Source organism: Rutilus rutilus (genome assembly GCF_951802725.1).
Source record: "Rutilus rutilus genome assembly, chromosome: 25".
Classification (NCBI taxonomy): Eukaryota; Metazoa; Chordata; class Actinopteri; order Cypriniformes; family Leuciscidae; genus Rutilus; species Rutilus rutilus.
This window is the reverse complement of record NC_140229.1, coordinates 11681190-11705751: the sequence shown is the minus strand read 5'-3', so window position 1 is coordinate 11705751 and position 24562 is coordinate 11681190. Positions and strand designations below refer to the sequence as shown.

Genomic DNA, 24562 nt, shown 5'->3' with positions numbered 1-24562 from the left:
TACAAATATACTTGACTTGACTTGACAACAGCATACATTTTACACTGCAGAAGGCACTTGAGCCATTTTTAAGTCATAATCAGTGAATATTTTTGGTGCCTTCAATGCACTGAATTCACATTCTAATCCATTAATTGATAATCTGCGAACTCGAATTTCACTCATTCACGGCTCAAACCAGACAAATTTCATTTTCTTGGTCCCATATTGACATGCTAATTTTGGCCTTATGGAAGCATTCTTTAAGACACTGTCTCACTCTCCGCACAATACCACAAAGACGAAGGGAGCAAAGTTGGGCGGTCCAACAAAGCTTCAAGCTGTGAAAGTTGATTATTTTGTTCTTAACAAGGAGAATACTCCGTGTGGGCCCTCTGTTGCCTCAGACGTTTACTTTCATTTTCATAAATCTCTCTGGGAGGCAAACTTCACAAGGGAGATGGACGTCGATATTGCTTATTATTTTCACAGGCGTGTTGTATGTGCTGTGATCCTTACAGCATGAAGACAAAAAATAACAAGCTGATATAAAACATGTTAGTTGATCAAATGTGTGTGTCAAATCAAACACGACAATAATAGTCCACAGTGGAACCTACACATTTGTCCATTACAAAGCAAAGAAAAGCAGCAAGTTGAATTAGCGGTCATGCTGAAAAACTTGGAATATCCTGGAAATCATCCCATATGCTCATATATCCGGAGGTTCTTATACAGGGAGATTGTGGGAATGTGAGCAAGAAGCGAGGCGAGGCCGCGTCTCAGTTGCGCTAGCTCTCACCCTTAAGGTCTTCGTGCGATCCTCATTTAAAAGTGGGGAGTCCGGCAGGACGTGCAGTGAAATTCCAACCAGTGCGATGAAAGAGAATCTAATGAATCAAATCCAATCCTATTAGTTCCGGCCCACATCGCAACACTGAGGCCTTTCTGCAAGCTGATCGCCGGAGATCTACCAGAGCTTGAGAAACAGGGTACCGGACGGATGGACTGGTACATGAAATGGTTTGTGTAATCAAACCAAAGGATCAAAAACACACTGAACGCCTTCAACAAGTGTGATATAATAACATACAAGATGCTTAACCTTGAGAAACTGATTTTCTCAGAAAAGAATCATTTGAAAGGTGCCATTTTAAAAGCTCTTCTAAAAACCAATGTGTTTATAGAAGGTTTCCAAAAGATAATCAGTTTGAAGTCATGTAAATACTGCATCATTTATGATAATCAATGTTATAGTTATCATATGAAGTAGGGACAATGGAAACAAGGAAGCTCTGAGCCATTTGCGTGGAAGAAATTACATTACAAAACAGATTCGCTAATGTACCGCTCTGTAATCGCTGACTGCAACCACACTTGACTTATTTTTGTTTCTTTTCAATTTCTTCCTGTCCTTCTCTCTGTCATTTTCCTTATCCCTTCTTGTTGTCCGTGCTGGTAAGTGACTCTCTCTCTCCAGGGAGTGGGAAAAACGGCAGAACAAAGCATCGAAGGGAGCAGGGCTCATTGGGAGTCTGAGCTGGAGGCTTTGTAGGGCAGCCAGCTGGACATACAAAGAGAGTAAGAACGAGGGAGAGAGAAAGAAAGCAAAAGGGGGATGCAGAGCCGGAGAGGTGTAAGAGCGGCCCAGGATATGGGTGTGGGTGCTACCGAGGCTCGCGGGAGAGGGGGGAGGGATGAGGAGGGGAGCGGGGTGAACACTAGATCCTGCTTTGTGATCCATTCAAGCAGAACTTTTGCCCTCACACCCCTGGCCTTCTATTCTCCATCTCTGTGCTCCACAAGCCCACCCTTCACCCCCGACTCCATCCCTGAGAATTTTTCTTCTAAACGGTGTTGGATAAATGTTTCTCGTATAATTTTGTTCCACTTTGGAATCTGTGAAGGAAAATTGTGCAAGTCTGTCAACACAATTCCTGTTGGTTGTTGTGGGATGCAAAATGTCTCAGGCCAGTCATACTGTAGCCGTGGGGTCAGGTGAGGTCAAATGTGGAAGCTAAAGTGGAAGTCAAACTAAATAAGATGACTTTGATTAACTTACAGTAAATTAAAATATTAGAATTGTGTTTTATGGATGTGCAATGGGTTGGAAAATAAACACATTTGATATTTATTTTTTTATATATTTAAAAAAATAGTCATAAATCACAACAATAGCAAATATTTTCCTGAAATTTCTCATTTAAATGTGTATGTTGTATTGTTACTCAAGTGAATAAATTAAATAATTAAATGAACATTTCAGCAGGGATGCATTAAATTGATAATAAGTGACAATAAAGACATTTATAGTGTTACAAAAGCTTTTTTAATAAATGCGGTTCTTTTGAAACTATAAATCAGCAAAGCCTGCTTCTATATGAGAACCAAATCAGCATATCAGAATGATTTCTGAAAGCTCATGTGACTTTTTTACCCGTCAAATGGCTCCTCAAAGACTTGTTTTTACCTATTTTTTTCGTCTCGATCTTTCTCTTTGGGAGATTAGTGCAGTCTCCATCCTCTTGCACTGAAAATTAAGGCACAGTTTAAGGGTCAGCGTGAGCTGGAATAGCCCTTTGTGGGGACATTCTGACACCCCATGGAGGGCTGAAGCGTGGCCTCTTTTGGGCACTGACCAGGGTCACTTGACATGACCCGCTACCTGGTAGGGGGTACAGTGAGAAGTGATCATTAAATGAACAATTGACTAGTCTTTGATTCCAAGGTCATATTCCAAGGTTTGCAATATGGGTGGTCAGTGAAATCTGAAAATGGTAAATTTGGTTTAGGAACTTGTTCCACATAAAATTCATTGCTCATTCATTCAAGATTCATTCATTCTGAGAAGCAGCTGAATTACAGTAATGCACTTACAATGAAAGTCTATGGGGACTTTCGTTTTATGTTTATTTTTAGGTATAACTTTCTTTTTATCTGCCCTCAGATAGTGAGTTTTGATTAATATTCTGTCCATTCTTTACAATATAATGAAAGGGGGCTGTATCATAAAAGAGACTTGTGTACTACAATTAAGTCTTCTAAAGTCAAATGACAGCTTTGTCTTGTGAACAGATTCAAATTTTAATTGTTATTCACAACATCCGCTCTAGCTCTCCTTGGCATGTTCAAGAGAGAAATAGTGTTGTCATTCTTTTTAAACAGACATACCACTTTCATAAACTACCAAGTTCATAAAGAGATTGTAAAACTAATCCATATGAATTCAGCAGTTTAGTCCAAATTTTCTGAAGACACGATCACTTTATATGATGAACATATAAACATCCATCAACTCACACATCAGTTGTGGTAAACAGAAGCTCAAGCATGTTCGCTTGATGTGCGAGAACCAATGAGGTTCATTCTCTTGTTACGCAGCACGTTTGAGCTTCCGCAAAAACCAATGAAGTTTGTTTCAATCAGGTTCGGTTGAACGGTTTATGTTCACTGATCAATGTTTAAATGTGAATAAAAGCCTAAATTCAATCTGTTCATCATATAAACCGATCAAGTCTCTTCAGAAAATCTGACTAAACCACTCAATTCATTTGGATTAGTTTTACGATCTCTTTATGAACTTTTGTAAGCGTTAAAGTGTTAGTTGCATAGCTGTCTATAGAGGGACAGAAGGCTCTCAGATTTCATTAAAAAGATCTTCATTTGTGATCCAAAGATGAACGAAAGTCTTATGGGTTTGGAACGACATGAGCGTGAGTAATTAATGAAAGAATTTTCATTTTTGGGTGAACTATCCCTTTCAGCTTGAAAGCTCCATTTTCCTTTTTGGTGTTTCCCAGAATAGTCATAGAGGTTTTGAATTACATGAGGGTGATTAAATGGTGACAAAATATTCTTTCTTTTTTTTTTTGGTAAACTATCCATTTAAGAGCACCAACAACATTGAAAGTGCATTTTAAGGTCAAAATACAACTTTCGCCCTATTCGCAGAAACTGGCTGACAATTTGAGTAAGAACAATAGTATTGAACCTGTAATATTCTATCGGTCCGTATTCTTACAGTCTTAAATAAATTGGGAGATCTGTGGAATTAAACCCCGATCAGGTCAGGTCTGTTAACTCAGCATGTTTCTTCTGTTCTTCTATGCTGAAGCAGCAGGAACACAAGACCAGACTGCATGAGACAAATTGCTTTCTCAGTCCCATTTGATTCAACCTCTGTGATGAGTGGAACACATACTGTGCACGCAAAGAGGAACAAATTTCTCCCTTTTTGCTTTTTGCTTTGTGAACAGTGAAAAATCTTTGAACATATGTGAATCAAAAAGGAAGAAAGGAAAAGGCCTACATCTTTTCTCATTCTCTTTCCTACTCAGTAATCAAATTCAGCTAGGTTTCTGTTGTCCAATAATTGAAATGTTTAAGTGTGAAAATCGAAATGATCTCCACTTCGAGCGAAACGTCTTCACTTCGACAAATGAGAACGTTCCAGTTGCATTAGCGATTCGGTCCGCTCACCTCTCCTCTTGGCGTAAAATAGAAATTGTGTTGAGAAAGTGAGAATCCCCTCAAACAAAAGCCATCCCTTTCATGACCGACAAGCAGCCAAAGCCATTGGAGAGGGTCAGTTTTGTTTGAAAACACTCCCTCTCTCATGCCTTTGAGAGAGTAGCTTGATGCAGAAATGAAGGTTGTCTACTTCGCCTTTTGTGGTACGGCCCAATAGCAGTCAGGCAATACGTTTTCACCCGTTTGATGTTTAAAGAGCGCGAGAGTATGTCATTCTGAAGGATTTGATCAGTCGACTAGCAGACACTTGATTAATGGAACTGATCCCTTTCGGTATGGGAGATCCCCTTCCGTCCCCTCCCCGTTCACTCCCGAGCCTTGTTTTCCATCTTTGGGACGTGCAGAACGAATGACACAGATGTTGTTGGAGGAGACAGTCCCCGTCCCTCTCCTCCTCTCCCGCGCTCCCAGCATGGGGCCTGAAACTTGTTTTTCAATCATTGTTTCCGCCAACTTCTTTCCCAAAAGAGAAAAGCGAGGCGAGAAAGAGGAGGGAGAGAGTGGAGGGAGCGCTTAATAAAAGAGGGAGGGAAAGTAAATACAAAGCATTTGTGGAATATAAAGAAAAACATTCTTTATAACAATCTCCCAATAATTTAGCACTGCGAGGACTGTGGGGAGAAGGGTGGATCGGTCTTAGCCACAGTTGGGAAGTTGGGATGGTGTAGTGGAGGGTGCAGAGCCAGAGGAGAGGAGCTTTAAGTGAAGATGCAGGTGTCAGCATGGCTGCTGTGGGTGGCATGGCTGTGTACCTGGACCGAGGCGGCGCGCCACTGCCAATGCCAGTGCGCGTGCCTACCTGACGAGCAGGTGGAACAGAGGTCAGAGGGAAGAGGGCACCTTCGCCATCGTCTGGCACACCAGCGGGCATCACACAGGGAGAGGGCCCATCGCAGGAAAGGTAAAACCAATGGATTTTTTTGGGGGTGGGGGGGGGGGATATAGCATTGTTATGAAACTTAATGATGTAAAATCGTGATGATTTCCTTTACTCGTAAACAGATTGTTTTGTTAAAGAATAATCACATAGTCATATACATTTATTGTAAAAAAAAAAAATATTCAGAACCTAATGGTAATGTTATTCAGAATCGAACAGTTTCGGCAGCCGCTCTCTCGGCATATCAGCATGGGGTCCAAAGCATGAAATCAGAAAGACAGTGATAACTTGATAAAGTCTTTTTTCACTTCATGATTTTCACTAGTGGTCACTGTTGATTTAATTTACACGTGAAGGGTTTATTAAGTTGGCGTCACGGTACCGTATTGTGTTGCGTTTACGTGACTATTTTGAAGTTTCACTGTTTAAAAAACTTTAGTTGGTGTAGTTTATGGTATATTTGACCTTTTAGTGGATGGTTATCCAAGCAAACTTTGTGAATGATTTGTTGAATAGTTGATGTTGTTTGACTTTTGGAAAATGATGAACAAGGGGGAAAATAGGTGCAGTTAAACCAATTTCTTCTTCCTTTCCTATTCAATGAAAATAAAAAATCCTCCCAACTGATATATATATATATATATATATATAATTCTATATATATGGAACACACTTGTTACTTTAAAAGCATGCTTTATTCCTTATTTGAGACAGTTTTGTATATAAATAATGCTATTAAAGGTCATACTCGGACTCTGTTAAGAAATTCAATTCAAAGAGAATTATTTATGAGTAAAATGTGCTGAAAAGTTACTCTAAGTGCTAAATCAGCCTGGGCTTCTTTTGCGGTGCAGCTTTAATTCTGTGTTGTGGTATGCAGCCCCATAGTCCCTCAACATCTTTTGTTAGTCGCTGAAAGCTGGTGATCCAGAGGGCCATCAAGGCACTGCTCTCTGGATCAATATACGTGTCCATCAGTGTGGCTTGCTCTTTTAGGCCACACAATGGACAGTTCTCTAAACAACACTTTATTTATATGTGGCTTTCGAGAAAATGAACTGCCGCCGCCTCTGCTTTTCTCTCTTCTCTTTTCTTTTCGCTTTCTGTTTTCTCCTCACTCCGTCTCACCCCCTCAGCGACCGTATTTACACAGACTTAATAGTAATTGGAATTAGCAAGTGTTTCCCCTAAGGGGTTGTTTTAGTTCTACAGTAGCAGCTGTGCTTAATTTTCACTTTTGTAAACTTTCTTGATTCATTTTTATACTTTTATTCATATTCATATTCTTTAAGAATCTAAGCGACAAGTTTGATATTTAATGGAAAAAAAGTTTCTTGTTGAACATAACTGGTTCGTGGTAACTTTCTATTCTATTAAGTTTGACAATTTTTCTGATTTGTTCAGGAATATTTTGTGCTGATTTTTCTTTTTTTACTGGCTCATATGAAATTTAGAGCAAATTTATAGTCTTTTCTTTTTTCTAAGAGTACGTTTTTCTTGGCTGTGAGGTCTAATGCTTTCCTGTTTATGCATGCTGTCATCAGATACATTTGTTAGAAACCTTTATCACACAATTAATTAATGAATAGAGAATTCACTATCATACATAACCACCACCTTCCTAACAATAAAAGTTGTCTAGAAGTAGTCGCCATGTAAAAAAAGAAGAAGAAAAAAAGTTCGAGACACGTAGCCTAGAAGAAGAAAACTCTCGAAACGAACACTCCTCCGTATCCCGTTTTTGGCCCAAAGTATGTGCCATTGTTTAAACATGTTGTCTTAAATTCAAACCCAAAACAAAAACAGAGGGCAAAAGCACGACTTCAGGAAACTGTAAGGCACATGTGTGTAGTTTAGGCTACCTCAGCCATTGTTCGAGGCATTGGTTATCGCTGGGGTCGTCAGTTATCGGAGGTGTAAATCCACTCCGGTCATGTCATCAACTCCTCCTGAGTCCTGCTGCTGCTCGAGTCACCGGGGCGGGTCTCAATCCGGATGGCGCTCTGTTCAACACTCATACTGACTGAAACGACGGACACACATGACTGGGATACCTGTAGAACTATTGCGTTTTTGTTGCGGATTTGTAACGCAGTTAGTAGCCTAACAGCGATGCGTTTGATTGTTTTCATAAACTGAATTCGACGTGACACGTAATATGACGAGACACTTAATCAGGCTCTTTTGGGTTTTGGGGATTTTTTATAATATTGAAGGTAAGCACTAACTGTTTCAGTGTGTAACTATCGTGTTAGTGATGAAGAAATCCTGTAATTATGACATAATATTTATTAAATTTTACAACAACAAAAATCCATTCGACCGATACGGATACATATATATTTTATGTTTCAATGTACAATAATTACTTTTTAATAATTAATTTCCTAGTTGTGTAGGACAATAATAATAACTGAATTAGATTATAGTATATCTATATTATTTTTGCATTTTTTACGATGATATGTGTTAGGCCTTATACTCCCTTTAAGAACGAATACGTTGATTATGTAAACAGTGGGCTATATAAATGTTACTATACCTTTCAACCCCATCATCTTATAAGAAAGTTAACATTTCAATAGCTATATTACTATTAATTTAGTTACATATGTTATACGTATATAGGGTAGCTATATGTATACATGTTACTCCAAATTTTAAGAAATGTTATTTACATGCAAGGCGTCCAGAAGCCCTCTTAAGAAACTAACATATGCCTATTTATAAAAATCAAACTTTATGTACAAAACTTTTTAAATGATGTCTATTGTTTCCTTTAAACAGTCTCAAAGCCCATTTAGAAAGTCACAATATACTGTTAAAAGTGAAGCATTTCTTCTTTTTTCTTTTTTTACATACTTCCAGTGTTTCTCCCAAATTCCTCCACAGTGAAAATGACATAGCAGGACTGTGAGACTGTGTTTCCTCTCTTTCAGGAAACTGCCCCATCAGAGACAATAGAAACTTTTAATAGGCAAACACATTTTTGCCAAGAATGTAGAGCTCAAATTCTCCATTGTGCATTTCATCCTAGTTTACTTTTGATGCATCAGGAACAGACTTAGCATACAGACTTGGCTTATTTCAGTTTATGTTTACCAACATCATTTATGTTTTTTCAAATCCGATAGACAACAAGGACTTTTTTTTGTTTGTTTCAATGACACCCTCTCGTGCCCATGTGATTGGCATGTTTTGGCGTGAGAGTACAAAGAGACATTGTAGGTCATTGTAAGTGGGCCAATAATAGCAGAGGGCCATTCCTGCACTTGGTGCACACAGGTGACGGATGTCCTGTTGGTCTATGACTTTGTTTGTAAGTGCTGGGGCTTTTGTTCCTCTCTAGAGTGGGAAAAACAGCCTCCGGCACTGACTCCGTACAGGAAATGTTTCCCTTACTCATCGCGGGGTCATCTGGCCATCCTAAACAAAAGAATTCAACGAGCTCTCAGGACTGGAATTTGTTCAATGTATTTGTTTAGTGGATGTCACTGGTGTTTGATCCTCCATTTTCTGTCCTCCAGGTTCCAGGCTCGTTTCAGATAGCGGCCTACCCCGTATCGTCCACCATCCCTCTGATGTGGTGGTCCGGGTGGGCAGCCCGGCCACGCTATCCTGCAGGGCAGAGGGCAACCCTGAGCCCACCATTGAGTGGCTCAGAAATGGCCAACCACTTGATATAAACAAGATGGATGCGCAATCACAGCCCATCGTTTTACCAGAAGGAAGTTTGTTCTTCTTCAGCGTCGTCCCCGGCCGAAAGAGTCAGTCCCATGAAGCAGTGTATGCCTGCGTTGCTCGGAACAGCGTCGGGATTGCGACCAGCAGAAACGCCTCTCTTCATATAGCAGGTTTGAATCAGGACACTGCCAGCAGTGTGATGTTTCCTTATATTTAAAGGACAGTTCACCTGAAAATGAGTGAACTCATTGTCATTTTGTTTAAAATCTATATGCATTTCCTTGTTTTGTGGAACGTGAACATAGACATTTTGACAAATGTCTTAGCATTATTTTTATTTTTTTTGATAAATAAGTCAATGGGGTCCAAAAAAACCATCTCCACGGTCAGTTCCCACATAAACTCACTTGTTTGACCCCGATAACAATGAGTGACCTATCAAGACCTACTTAAATGCTCTGAAGGAACAAGAGGGCGAGGAAGCTTATTAAGATGTTCCATGAGATTACTGAAGATCAGATGTCAAAGTTTGCTTTCCTGCCCGAAACAAACAGAGCACTAATTGAGCTGTGACAGCATGCTGTGTTTGTAGCCCAAACAGATTCCTTGACAGGCCCGTTTACTCTGCATTCCACTGGATTGAAGCAGGACCTGATTGAGACATTAAATCGGTTGTTGCACACAATGAATTTGCGTTTTGTTTACATCGATTCATCTGCTAGATAAACAAGCTACATCAGATGAGTCGACAATGGGCATTGATTACTAAAGCAAAAGGACGTTAATGAAGAAAAATATCTACAAAACATTTTTTTTCTTTTTTTTTCTGAAATGTAGCAACTGACTGTCAGAATTTCTGTTCGTTTTTTGACCACAACTGGCAATTAGCATTTAGACTACCATTCAAATGTTTGGGGTCGGTAAGATTTTTGTTGGAAACTGTGATGCATTTCAGGATTCTTTGATAAATATAAAGTTCAAAAGAACAACATTTATTTGAAATAGGAATGTTTTGTAACTTTATAAAACTGTCATTTTTGCATCCTTGCTGAAAAAATCAAATCTTACCGACCACAAACTTTTAAAGTGTTGCATGTTAACCTTTTAGCATTATATATAGCACTACAGAATATATTATACATATAGATTTAGTTTAATTCACTCAAGAATGTGTGAAACTCAGATCATTGTGACTGTGTTATTTTCAGCTCTGCGAGAGGAGTTCCGTGTGCAGCCCAGTGGCGTGGAGGTGGTGGTTGGTGAGGTTGCTGTGATGGATTGCAGCCCACCCGTGGGACATCCTGAGCCCAACGTCACCTGGAGGAAAGACGGGATCCCCATAAACAGCAGCAATGAACATTATAGTGTAAGAGCAAAATGTATTTAATTTTGACATTGTTTTCCAATTTCTTGGGTTTGATTTGTCTGTTAATATCTTTTTCTTGAGAACTCTTCTTGGTAAATGTCTGTAGAGGGCAGTATAACACAGAAAGTGAATCCTTAGTACCCTGAACAGTGTTTTGTGTGCCTGGATCACAATATATTTCTGCTTATCTTCATATATAGGAACTGAATGGTAAACTGATCATTGCTCCAGCCCAGAAGAATGACTCTGGAGTTTACAGCTGTATAGCCTCAAACATAGTTGGAGTGAGGGAAAGCCGTGCCGCGCGACTGTCTGTATTAGGTGAGACCTGTTAATGTGCTTTAATGCAACATGGTGTGATTTCTAAGACTCTAATTTAGTCAAATACATCTACACTGTGCTCTAAAATGTCAAAGACCCATGCTTCTGTTATTCTTCCTCAGCTAAGCCAATGTTATTGCGTAAACCAGAGGATGTCTCAGTGCAGCTTGGGGAGTCAGCACAGTTTTTCTGTGAGGCTGACGGAGACCCCATGCCTTCCGTAGAGTGGAGCCGAGACCAAGGACCTCTACCCAATGGCAGGTCAGACCCCTCATATTGGTCATCACAAACATGCTGGTTATTGATCTTTCCACATCATTTGAATGTAGTACCTGCAGGTTTTTATGAGGCTACAGTCATTTTTTTAAGCACTAAGAGTGTAATAAATGAAAAATAATACATAAAATAATAAACAAACCTAGTCATTTCTTTTAAATAAACTGAATCATGTATAGCAGGGCCTTTTCCAACCCAAACTCTCAGCCAAGCCATCGACACCCTATATTAAATGTTTGATTTTTCCTGTAAAACTACATATCTTCCTTTACTAACATTAGCAAATATGATTGCTTTATGCTTAATTAGTGTTGACCTAGTTTTTTAATTAATTAGCCTACCTTTATGTCCTGGATTCAACCATAAGTTGGCACGAAATGGAAGTTGTGATAGTCTTATCCCTATTGTGACGTATATCTGAGTGAAATGGCTTCTTGAACCAGAAAAAACGAGGATTGATTGGATGGTTATGGTTTGCTGTTGCTATGATCTAAAGTCTGTAAAAAAAGATGGACAACATGTCTTCACTTCCTTCCACTGTACAAAAATGAAGCCAAAATATCCCAGAAACGGTCACTGATGCTGATGTCATTTGGAGCCCAGTAGTCAACCTAGTATCAAAAATCCTACTCCCACAGACTCAATAGCAAGCACAGCTGTCAATCATGACGTTACACTCCGCTTTTATAGCATAAAATTAACTAAAACCAAACTTGTTGGAAAAACAAACCCTTGAACATACACCAGCGTAATAAGAACTACCTAAAATGACAGAAAACATATTCGGAAAAACATTATTTGAAGTGTAATTAGACTTTTTTTTTTTTGTTTGGCTTGCATTCTATTTGATTACATTGAGAGGGCGGAGTTTATGACCTATATTGCAGCCAGCCACCAGGAGGCGATCAAAATGTTTTGGCTTCACTTCTCATGACGTGCGGCACACTTGCTGTGATCTCATGTGAATGACAGGTTGTCCCGCATTCACACCAGTAAACACGTCATCAGAGAAAAGAGGGAGAAGTTATTTTGATTAAAGATTACGAGGGCACATCATTTAATGATGTGCACAGATAAATAATTTTTCAGAAACATTGCTATATTCCATAAAAATAAGAATTGTCCATTTTGATTTCATGACTTTTTATTCATAATTCATTTGTTAAAATTCTATGAATAAAATTATGTTTTATATTGTGCTGACCAGTATTAACATAATACGTAATAGATTGTGAAATTACGATTCACATCCCCTAAGCTCTTTTTACACATTTGCCAGATATTTAATAAACCCAGACCACAGTCTGCAAATCCACTATGTGACGGCTCAGGACATGGGCGGGTACACCTGCACTGCAGAGAATAAGCTCGGGGTGTCTGTGGCCAGCGCACAGCTTCTTGTAGAGGGTAAGAATACAAGTTATCATTCAGTTAACAGCAGTCAATCACTTTTTTTCTAAAACAGCATGCGCACTTCAACCACTTGCCATTTGTATTCCACTCACCCTGTCTAGATTAGTGATGTCTGGTTAATATATGTTACAGATACAGGAAGCACTAGACTGCGAGACCTACACAAGGAGCTGTCTGCCTTACGTGTGAGCCTGGAGAACGTTACAGTTATGAGCACAGCCTCCAACATGTCTCAAGTCATGTGGAGGGTAATGCAGTTCAGCTCATCCCTGACCAAACATCCACCACACGTCAAATAAGTTGTACGTTTTCTGAAGTAACTGTTTTCTCTTCTGTATGTAGTTGCAGTCGTCTATGTCACAGCCTCATTATCTTGAAGGCTTTGAGGTGCTGTATCGCTCTCTCCTGCCTGCCAGCTCAGAGTGGACAGCTCAAAGGGTTCCTCAGCCTGGCCTTCACACCCATGTGGGACCTCTGAAGAGAGGCTACAAGTACGAGTTCAAAGTCCGACCCTACGGCGGGAGCCTGTACGGCAGGGAGAGCAACACCAGACACTTACGAGTGCCAGAGATAGGTGAGAATCAACAGTAAAAAAGTACTGTGGTGGAGCCATGGTACAAAGATGGTAATACCATGCTGATTATTATATTCATATACCATAGTATTTGCATGATACTTCAAACAATACCATAGTATTATCGTAGGACGTCCAAAAAAAAACAATATTATTGTGGTTACTTAATATATCCTACATTGTTTACTTCTGATATCGTACGTATACTCTTTTGTACACGTATACATTCAAAAGTTTGAGGTCAGTAAGAATTTTTTTAAGGAAAATCATACTTTTACTCAGAAAAGACGCATTAATTAAATAAAAAGTGATAGTAAAGACATTTATAATGTTACAAAAGATTTCGGTTTCAAATAAATGCTGTTCTTTTAAAACTTTATGTTCATCAAAAAATCCGGAAAAATATGTATCACACTTTCCATAATAATTTCCTCCAAATCAGCATATTAGAATGATTTCTGAAGGATTATGTGACTCTGAAGGCTTGGGGTGATGGCTGCTGAAATTTCAGCTTTGCATCCCAGAAATAAATTACACTTTAAAATATGTTAAAATAGAAAACGGTTATTTTAAATTACAGTAATATTTCACAACATTACTGTTTTAACTGTATTATTGATATATACATGCATTGATATATTCTGTATTTTTTTTTTTTTCAAATACATGTAGCATTGGTGAACATAAGAGACTTCTTTCAAAAAAATGAAAAAAAAATCCTACAGAATTAAAAACTATTGGACAATTAAAACCAAACTGTGTCACCTTGTGCCAAATGTAACCATGTGCCGTGTTGTCAGTTCCCAGCGCACCACCTCAGGACGTGTCCATAACAATGCCCACTGACCGTAATGACACCGCGCACCTCAGCTGGGATCCTCCCCCCCATGACGCTCACAATGGGATCATTCAGGGATATCAGGTATTACTTGCGTGCGGTCACTCATTGTGAAATCATTTTAAAGCTACTAATGCCCCGAGAGCCTTTCTCTCCAGCAGATATGGAGGAACATGTTCGTAAGTGAAAATATAATTTATTTCATGTGTCTCTTAAAAATTCATTAATTTAATTAAACTGAATTTTTAATCAAAAGAAGCCTGGAAGCAGTTAGATAATGCCTATTTTCAGCCTCAGACATTTCTAGACTCTCTGATCAGATATAAAGTGACATGAACCTGCCAAAATCAGGTTCTGTCTTTTTACAGTATTTAGAGACACTTTTTTAAATGAGTCCACCATTCAGATTTTCTGACTAGAAAATGTATGATTATTTTCCACTAATTTCTTTGTTGCTGTTTATACAAGCATTAGCAGGGAATGCTGCTCCATTACATTTTTTAGCCACTGCTTTAGTCTATTATTATGGTATCATTGATATCAGACTGGCCTAAACGTCATATAAAAATGACAGATATATAGTATGTGTAGCAGCCTGCTTGTTAATGTTTTACTATGCTGTTCTTTCTGACAGGTTTGGTGTGTGGAGTCTGAGGAACTGAAGTCTTTTAACTGGACAGTGGACAGTAGAACACACAGTATTGAGATCAGCACGCTGCAGCCCGGCAGGCTGTACTGGGTCACAGTGGCTGCCGTAAACGGGGCGGGAGTGGGGGTCCAGAGCGACCCATACAAACTGCTCATAGGTAAGCTAATAAACTAACACTGAGGTATAATTTTAAATTGCAACCTACTCCGTATGTTACCTGTTGCTCTCTTTTTTCCCTCAGAGTCGAGGCAGGAGTCAGCACCGCATCAGACAGGCATACTCAGTATGTCTCATTTCCTTGCTGTGATTAAAGAGCCGGTATTCATTGGAAGCGCTGGCACCCTCCTGTGGTGTGTTTTGATGATTACTGCCCTGTTTTTGTACAGGAGACATGTCAGACCCGCCAACCTGGGAGGCAAAAGCTCAGGTAATCTATAATAAAGTCCCAGTCTAAATCCTTGTTTTTAATTTACTTTAAGCTCATAATCATACAATCATTATTCTCTCTTCCATTTATAGGCTTATATAGACTGGATAGTGAAGATCTCATTATCAAACACAGGTAAAAAAAATATATATAATAAAGGAAGGTAAAGGTACAGTGACAACAATACTATTGAACTTTAAAATATACCACAGTACTGAACGATAACCATGTCAATATACCATGATACTTTAAAGAATACCATGGTACCTCAATAGTACATGTCCAAAAAACATAATTTCGCAGTGGTACATTTCCAAAAAATACTATCTGTACAACTAAATTCCAGATAAGAAAAAGAATACTGCTCGGTAAATCACAATTATGACCCAAAAAAAAGTCATACTAAAAGACATACTATAAGTCAGAATTATGAGATAAGTCAAAATTATGACCAAAACTTGAAATTACGAGATAAAGTCATAATTATGAGTTGAAAAGTCATAATTATGATAAAATATGACATTGACTTTGTCATAATTACTACTTAGTGTTTCTTAATTTCATCTTTTTATCTCATAATTTCGACTTCTCATAATTTACTTAATATCATAATTTCAACATTTTATGACTTTTTTTCTTAAAATATCAATTTATGTCATAATTATGCTTTTTTTAATCTCACAATTCTAATTTACCACAGCATGGCCTTTTTTTCTTAAGTGGCAGAAATTAGCTTTCACAAGTAATTGAGTCACCATCCTTATTATTTCCCTTCTAGAATGGCGGCACCAGACTCTCCGTGGATCTCTGGAGGCTGGAAGCCAGACTCCAGCAGTGAGCCCAAGCCGGGCCTTTGGACCCAGAAGCAGGAGAACTCTGGCTTCCGGAGGACCAGTAAGTCACAACTTCCCCTGAGTTTTAACTCGAAACTTGGAACACCAAAACTGCCATTTGAACTTGAGCATCTTCTTAACTCTTTCCCCGCATTTGACAGAAAAGTCTGTCATTCATGAGACAACGCTTCCCCGCCATTGACTGAATTTTCCAGCTTTCCGTGTTTTCACTGTTATACAGTAGGGCGCGCTATTATGCAACTTCTGAAAGAAAAGCTCTGGATCTAAACACAGGCAAAAAAGGAGCAGAAACGAGCTATAAAAGCATTGCTTGTAGTCTTTGGGGAAAAAGGAGATTTTCTCAGCTTTTTGTTCAAAACAGCTTTTTTTATGAAACGTACCCACATTCAAGTGTTAATAAAAAAAAATGCATTTTTGTTTAAAAGCAGAGGCTCTAGAGCGTTCTTTCTTTTGATAAATTGCATGTTCATATATTCATACGATAAAGTATTCTGGGGGCCATCGAAGTTTTGTGAAAATTGTGTCAGGGAAAGAGTTGAAGAGACAGTTAATGCAAAATTTTTAATTCTGTCATCATTTACTCACCCTCACTTCTTCTATGAAACACAAAAGAAGATGTTTTAAAGAATGTTCACGCTCCTCCGATACAGTGAAACTGTTAATCTGTGAAACACAAAAGAAGATGTTTTAAGGAATGTTCATGCTCCTCCGATACAGTGTAATTCTGATAACAAAATAAAAAAATGTCATTAAACTATTCCTTTTAGACTTTATTTATCCCATATCTTCATCTCACCATCCATGCACCCTCATCTACTCCTCTTTTTTGCCTCTTGTCATCTCTCTGGATGACAGATACATCCTCATGAGAACCTTCAAAGATGCCTGTTCACCCCTAAAGTCACGACTCTGCTGAGTCCTCATCAACTTTAATTACCGTTGACATCTTGGCACATTATGTAAATCTGTCTGATTTTTACCTCTGTACTGACAGCTCTGCCCATTACGGCTAAAAAGGAGCCTAACCCCCTGCGGTCAGCCGTCCCCATTGTACCAGACAATTGCGGCGTCTATGGCACCTTTTATGTGGATCTAACCGGCAACGGACTGAAGACGTTTAATAGTCCGGGTCGCTGTCCCAGAATGCCCCACGGCAACTCTCAACTGCATAACTCCGAGACTGTTCGCATCACCGAACCCATCGTCAAAACCGCCGTTGTGAGGGAAGTGCAGGCATTGCCATGGAAACGTGCCCTCCCTTCCCAGCCCAACATGGGAGTTCTGAAGGAATCGTGGGAGAAAAATTACAAGCGTGGTGAGACATCCTTACATTCACCGAGTCATTAACATTCATTTTGTCCAGCACTGACATGTTTGTCCACTTCCAGAGCTGCACACGGTGAAAAGTGTCCCATTAATGCCCGTGAATCAACACGCTCTGGCAGTGTGCAGTGTACCAAACAACCATCAGCAAAGATTCAGTCAGCACCCTGCAGGTTTGAACACTAGCATTTCTCATGTTTCTAATCCTTTGAATCTCAGAAGAAGTGTAGTGAAACTATCTCTTCTAAACTGATCTACATTCCCTCAGGTGGTGTATCAGAGCATGTGAAGTTGCCAAGTTCTCCACGTATCCTGCATTACTCCACCTCTCTGCAGCTGGTGGACATGTTACCCAGCCCTCCGCCTCTTCCAGTGGAGGACAACCACAGCCTCAGCTCAGAGGACGAGTGAGAATCACACCGACACCCAGAGCTAAATTTACATGTTCAGAGATTGGATTGCACTTTCTTTCTTTTTTTATAGCTCAACAGACATTTTAGTTATGTTGGTAAAACTTTATAATAGGGTTCAATTGGTTAAATTTTTGGTAATGCATTAGGTATCATCATGAACTAACAATTATATATATATATATATATATATATATATATATATATATATACACATTTTACAGCATTCATTTATCTAGGTTAAAGGGACAGTTCACCCCCAAAAAATAATTTGCTGTTAATTTACTAACCCTCAGACCCCCCAAGGTGTCTTTTTTCCTCAGTAGAAATGTAAAGAAGATTTTTAGCTGAAACCGTTGTCCTTGGTGATTGGTATAATGGAAGTCAACGTCAGCTACCGTCACTTTGAGAGTTAAAAAAAAAAACATATACAGGCAAAACAAAATTTATACCCGTGGCTCCTGACGATACATTGAGGTCTTATGAAGCGAAACCATCAATATGTGCAAGAAACTGAACATTATTTACTACATTATTACCTGTAATCCACAGCCTCTGCAAACGGTCCTGAGCGCGTTAATGGCAGTCTGGAGCACGTCATGACATCAATTGGTTCCAGTGTAGTTTGCTTCCCAATATGCTTTCTTCTGCAGAACACAAAATAAGCTATTTTGAAGATGAGCAAATGAGACCCAAAAAATAAACCTATCATATAATGTTACTTTCTAAATATACCAATACATTTTAACATTTCAAGTTAAATTGCTGTTCACTGTTAGTTACTGTAATGTTTTGCTATTATGTTGCATAAAAAGCATTAACTTGGTGCAATGTGTTTCTCCTAAAATAGGAGTAACAAAAAGCAACACAACTTAGACAATCATTTACTCACTAAACAGTTTGAGCTATAAAAATACACGGAGAACATAATTCAGATATTTGGTGTGGAAACAGTTTGATATAAGAGGTTTGCAGGTTGTCTAGGGAAATCAGAGCACAGCGTGTAACAACTTCTGAATCTATAAAGGAGAAATGAGATCACTGGGGTCTTTTTCCTCAGCTGAAACATCTGAGAAGCTGTAAACTCCTAGCTTCCTGCAAAGTTCAGTGCACAGGAATATACTAGAACTTTAGATTGTCTTTCTTCTCATTGTGGCTTCATAAATGGTGATAAACTTCAGTGTTTCAGCATTCTGTCATAGCTGGATGTGAGTGGTGCTAAATCACCACTGCCACAGAGCTCAATATTTATGTCCATTTCTCACAGACAACTTGAGGGGTTGCATGTCCGTAATAACAGTGTCTGTCTGTGACAATACCATGTCTTTATAGCGTGAGAAGAGAGAGGTCTACTACTGTCTCTCTCTGCTCTCAGACTAAAAGACTGGAAACCAATTTAGCCTGTATCTCAACTCTAATGGACAGGGAGGCTGAAGGGGAAATGGCCCACACTATTTATTAGAAGGTCTGTAAGTCAGAGGAAGTGTGTTTTAAATGCTGTAGGACACAAAGAGGAAGTTTCTTCCGGTGGTGCAAACTAGCTAGCAGGAACGGACACAGAACTGCCCACTCAGAGAGTCTCATACAAACACCTTATCATTTCCTATCATTTTGAACTCGAAATGATAGGAAGTATCAATGTGCAACCTACAATATGTTCAAAGTGAAATTATACTGAAGCAGTTCTACATTTGTACAAAATACCACCTGGTATTGATAGACCACACTTGTGAGTTTTTGACCACAGCAAAAACATATTTCTGTATAAAACATTTTCTTTCAAAATATAAATTTTCTGAAAAATGGTACTTCCGCCCCTGCTCTCCCCCTACATATGTGAAATTACTTGGGTCTTTTCATCAGAAGAAACAATCTGAGAATCTGGTTACTTGTTTTTACTTCTCAATAGTCATTGAAGAGATCTCATTTGTGATTCTGCTTTCCTATTGGTAAAATACAGAGACGTGCAGGAAAAAAAAAAGGATATCTTGAGCGTGAATTAGGAATATGTTCCCATGACTCAGTAATCTGTGGCCATATTTGATTAATTTGTTCCCTTGTTTTAGTTCAATCATGGCCACGTTTAACTAATTCCCTAGTTTTAGGTAAATCTTGGCCATGTTGTAAGCTACTAAGTTGTTCCCATGTTTTCATTCAGTTAAATCATTGCCACAATTTAACAAAAAAAGCTACAAATTAGTAAAACGTGGCCACAATTTATCTAAAACAAGGGAACAATTTTAATTCTTAATTTATGACCACGGTATCTTGTTCCCCCTGCATTTGAAATGCAGCTGACATGAACAATTAGTCTGCTATCTACACATGTTTAATTATACTATAAAATCTTATAATTGAACATTTGCGTATGGTAAACGCCAAGCTAGCAGTTTAAATGGCTAACAGTATGCTAAGCCTACATGAAAATGTAAGCCCCCTAAAATAATAGAGAAATGTTTAATTGCACAATTTGTAGCTTTGGTTATATACTGTATTATTACATGTAACATAATTTAAAAGAAATGTAGCAATAACGGAAATAGTAAGAGTAGTATGCTAGTATGAATTTAAACATGTATATCTGATCCCTCAGGTCGACCAGATCCACCAAGCTGACGGTCGACGTCGGCTCTCAGCAGTCTGTGTGCGCTGCCTCTGGGCTCCAGGGTTTCACTATGTCCACTACGGGCTGTCCAACCCACCACAGCCCAGCCCAGCTCAGCCCGTCCTATAGCCACCTGTCCACTACCTCTTTCTGTCTCTCCACCGACGACTACCAGGACACCACGCTCAGTACTCAGGGCCACACTCAGTACATGGAGATCAGCCCTAAACCACAGGGAACGAGGTAAGAGAACACCTGAAAGAGCATTTACGTGAATAAAGTATCAAGACGAGGGCTGATTTTGATGTCTCCCATCAGTACGTCTCATCAGAGTTCTCCATCAATGCCCCGTCCGTTCTCTCCCACGCCCACGTTCGGTTACATCTGCGGGCCTGTCGACCAGGAGATGGATGATGAGCAGGGGTGCCAGCCGATCGGACTCAGGGGAGCCACCCTGAGAAGCACGCCCTCCTCCTGTTACAGCGAATGGGAGGGTTCGTTGTGGAACGGCTGGGGTTCGGTGTCCGAGAGCAACGCGGCGAGCGCTCGAACGAGCATCATCAGCTCTTCTGACTGCTCGTTCATAAACGACGCGAACTTCGCCCGCGTCCTGGCTCTGACTGCCGAATCTATGAGCGGTACTTTATCAGGCAAGATATAACTCTCTTCAACCTCTGTAGAATTAGGTTGTTTTATTCATAGTCTCCACATGATTATTCAAGTATCAAGTTTGCCAACAGCAATACTGATGTAGTTGGCAGAAATGGCCACTAGGTGGAACAATCTGCTCATGCAGTCGAGGTCTGTGGCTTTATCAGCAGGTCCACACAGATTCAGCACATGGAAGCTCTGCTCATTTCCACACAATTGGAATGGCCACTATTTAAGTAGTGCATGATAAAATAAACTGTAAATAAAAAAATAAAAACATTTGGGTGAAAATGTTTGTAAATGCTAATCTTAATCAAGCTTTCAGGTACCAGTAATAGTGTAGTACTCTCAGATCTCACATTTTGACCTTGTTTAAACCTGTTCTGCAAATGTCTAATGGGCATACTTATAAGTTATTTACAAGTCTGGCTGCATTAGTTTCTAAAACTGATCACATTTCAGTTTTATTTGCTGCTCACCACCCTTTTTCAGTTTATTATTAATTTCTCAGCTCTGTAAGGCTGTACAGTTTGTTTTTTTTCATAATTATGTATGAAGTGGCCCTAAAATATCTGGTCACTTTAGTCACATTTAATATTCGAATACCATTGCATTGCATTGCAGTAAATAACAAAATATCAACCCAAGTTGCTTTTATTCTATAGGAAGACAGCACAAGCAAAATAGATTTGAAATGATAAATGAAGATAAAATGCTTTTGGACACTTTCAAGTTGTCAAATGTTAATTGAACATATTCATAATTGTGATAAACTACACCAGCCTTCATCTAGAGACAAGTAGATCCAAACTAATTGCAAAAAAAAATGGCTCAAAAAAGTTAGGTTAGTTCTGAGAAAAGCTTTTGCACTATTTTATTTGAATTTTTTTTTTTTCATTTAATCCAATCCCATTCAAACTATTTAAAGTGTCACTTAAGCACCTTTTGGGATCGTTGCATAATTTAATTGGAGAACTGTATTTTGGATGAGAATTCTCATTGTCAGATCACATTCACAAGGCAACACAGCATTACGCTTCCCAATGAGACAGTGAAAAATAGCAGCCCTACTTTGGTACAATGAGAAATAATGGGATTTGAGGACCTGTCTGCAAATTGTCTGAACTCCCCCACCATCCTCTCTGAAGTTTCAGCAAATCAATCACGCCTTTCAAAAGAGAAACCTACAGGGACTTTCCTCTCTCCATTTGCTGATTGTTTCCCCCTTTCACTCTCTCTCTCTCTCTCTCTCTCTCTCTATCTGTCTTTCAATCTCCGTGAATGCATCAGGTTAAATGACTAGTACATTGTAACCGATGGGGTTCAGCAGCGATGTGCATTATCATTCAGCGTTATTATGGTCAAATTGACTTGTGCGACAATTGACAGATTGCTTTAGGTTGTGTATATTGCACCTATGTGCATGCGTATGCATACATCTCATTTGATTTCCTTTGTGATGTGTGTGTGATCGTGCATTTTCTGCAGATTTCTCCCCGCCTGCATCCCCCCTGAGTGTTCTGTTCCCCCCTCGAGAGTGTTTCGGAGAGGTGGAGCCGCTGCCCGTGTGGGACTGGAGCACGGCGTGGGTGGAGGAGTTGGAGGCCCAGTTCAAAGCCTCCAGAGAGACCAGAAGAACGGCCACATCTAGCAGACACTCGGGCATTGAGCACTGGAGAGGACATCTGGAGACCCCCTCGCACCGATGATCGACTTGTACACGCTTAAGGGTTGTTTACGGACTACATTTCCCTGCGTTCCTCAGGGCAACCCCCCTCCTCGTAGTTTTGATGGTCTTGGGTTTGTAGCAAGGTCAATTAAATGGAAAAACACACTGCTGTAAGGTACAGTGTGTGCCGTGTGCGCCACTTGTACAGTTGTACCACTCCATAATAAAGACTATTGTACAGGACATTCATATTGGCATTCGAAGAAATGTAAATAAACCAGTTTTATTTAATAAACCTCCACTTACGCTTTTATAAATCAAATACGCTTTTATATGACAGAGTTATCTAAAATACACAGGAATTATTATACAAGATGTTTTGTATTTTATGATTCATTTTTATTATTCTTTCTTTCAATTGGTTTGCATTTAACCTGCTATATAATGGAACAATGTTAGCAACTTTAGATAACTTTTTTTTATTGATTATTGTTTTGTTTGTATGAACGTAGTTTTTTTCATTCGAAATATTGTTTTAGCTGTCATTTTTTAATGCACGTCAAATATTCCTCACACTCTGCACTACTAAAAAGTCACATTTTAGCTCATTTTATTTTTACTAATTGCCTTTAAAAGTTAATAAATTTGTATTTTATCGCAAGTATCGGCCTCTTGGATCAGTGGCATATGTTTGTGTTTGTTGCATTTGTGTCCTACTGTCTCGTAGTTAAGGGTGCACAAGAGGTCTGTCAGGAGAACATGTACGGCCCTCCAGAGCTCTAATCCTCACCGCAAGCCAGAAGAACAAAATCAGACAACCCTAGACACCCACTGGACACACACACACACAGAAAACACAAGTGACCCTGGCACGACTGCAGAGGGATTATCGCTTGTCCCCTTCTCTCTCTCTCTCTCTCCCTACGGCCATATGCTTGGCACAAAACACACCTCCCCCATTACACACTTTTATGCATGTGCACACAAACACACAACTCGGATCTACAGCCTTGAATTCGTGTATGGCCAAAAAGGCGTCTTTTTATAGCCTGCTGGTAATCCTTTGACCCAGTTTGCCATGCATGACCACACTAAAATGTTAGCAACTTTTGCTTCTCTTGTTTCTTTCTTTCATTTGTCACAGCAGAGCACCCCGCATTTGTCCCCAAGGATTATTTTTGCATGAAACAATTCGAGTTCCTTCATTAATGCAAATATAAAATTTCCTGTTTTATTGAAAAAAATAAATGTGCAAGAGACTAAACGTGAATCAAGGCAAAATTCTTTATCATTCTTTGCTTGGAAGTAAAATGAAGTTCTTGGAAATACCTTTTGCAGCGATATACTGTTAACATCCGGACGCCATCCACGCTGTTGAGAGCGACGTTTAGATGAATATGTGCTGTGCACTTTCCTCTAAATAACTAAATAAACAGAGACACACACACAAAACAGCAGTTAAGAAAGCATCTAATCATATTGATGTGGATATGTTTGCATCAGCTCTGCAATTTCAACACTGTTATGATAGTTTGATTCTAAAAGTATATTTGAGACTATACGTAGACTATACAGATCTGACTATGAGAGACTATAGTTTGAATTAATCCATTTTCTTTGCATGACACATTGACATTACAGTACAGAATACAGTTGTGCTCAGAATTATTGGCACCCCTGGCAAACATGATCAAAGATGCATTGTTTATTCTTTTGATCTTTCGTTCAAAAAATCGAACCATTAATTTTTTAGTAAAGGGAAAATTCACATTACGAAATAAATGTTTTTCTCCAAAACACGTTCGCCACAATTATTGGCACCCCTAGAATTATTTATGAGTAAAATATCTCTGAAGTATATTCCCATTAATATTTACCTTTTTTTAAGCACACCAGGGGGACTAGGAACATGAAATTGTCTAGCTATTACTTTGTTTCACAGGAGTTTAAATATGAGGAAACACAAAGGCCAAATTCCCTTAATCATCCATCACAATGAGTAAAACCACAGAATATAGTTCTGATGTGCATCAAACGATTGCTGAGCTTCACAAAATAGAAAGTGGCTGTAAAAAAAATAGCTACAAATCTGCCTGGAAGAGGACGTGTGTCT

The 24562-nt window shown here is 39.1% G+C and overlaps 1 protein-coding gene across 2 annotated transcripts; it reads left to right on the top strand.

The window, feature by feature from the left end:
- The first annotated feature begins 5120 nt into the window (after positions 1-5120).
- Positions 5121-23710, top strand: robo4 (roundabout, axon guidance receptor, homolog 4). Of its 2 annotated transcripts, none has more exons than XM_084401170.1 (19): positions 5121-5410; positions 8917-9243; positions 10282-10439; positions 10640-10760; positions 10883-11021; positions 12316-12443; positions 12582-12697; positions 12792-13023; positions 13824-13945; positions 14496-14667; positions 14752-14937; positions 15030-15072; positions 15716-15831; positions 16786-17106; positions 17180-17287; positions 17383-17521; positions 20118-20372; positions 20448-20779; positions 22269-23108. In XM_084401170.1, exons 1-19 carry the CDS (start codon positions 5218-5220, stop codon positions 22487-22489), a joined length of 3429 nt encoding a protein of 1142 aa, XP_084257296.1. In that variant the 5' UTR covers positions 5121-5217; the 3' UTR covers positions 22490-23108. The 2 variants fall into 2 exon arrangements, with proteins under 2 accessions (XP_084257296.1, XP_084257297.1); XM_084401171.1 differs by lacking the exon at positions 5121-5410 and adding an exon at positions 7378-7605 and having other exon boundaries at positions 22269-23710.
- The last annotated feature ends 852 nt before the right edge of the window (positions 23711-24562 follow it).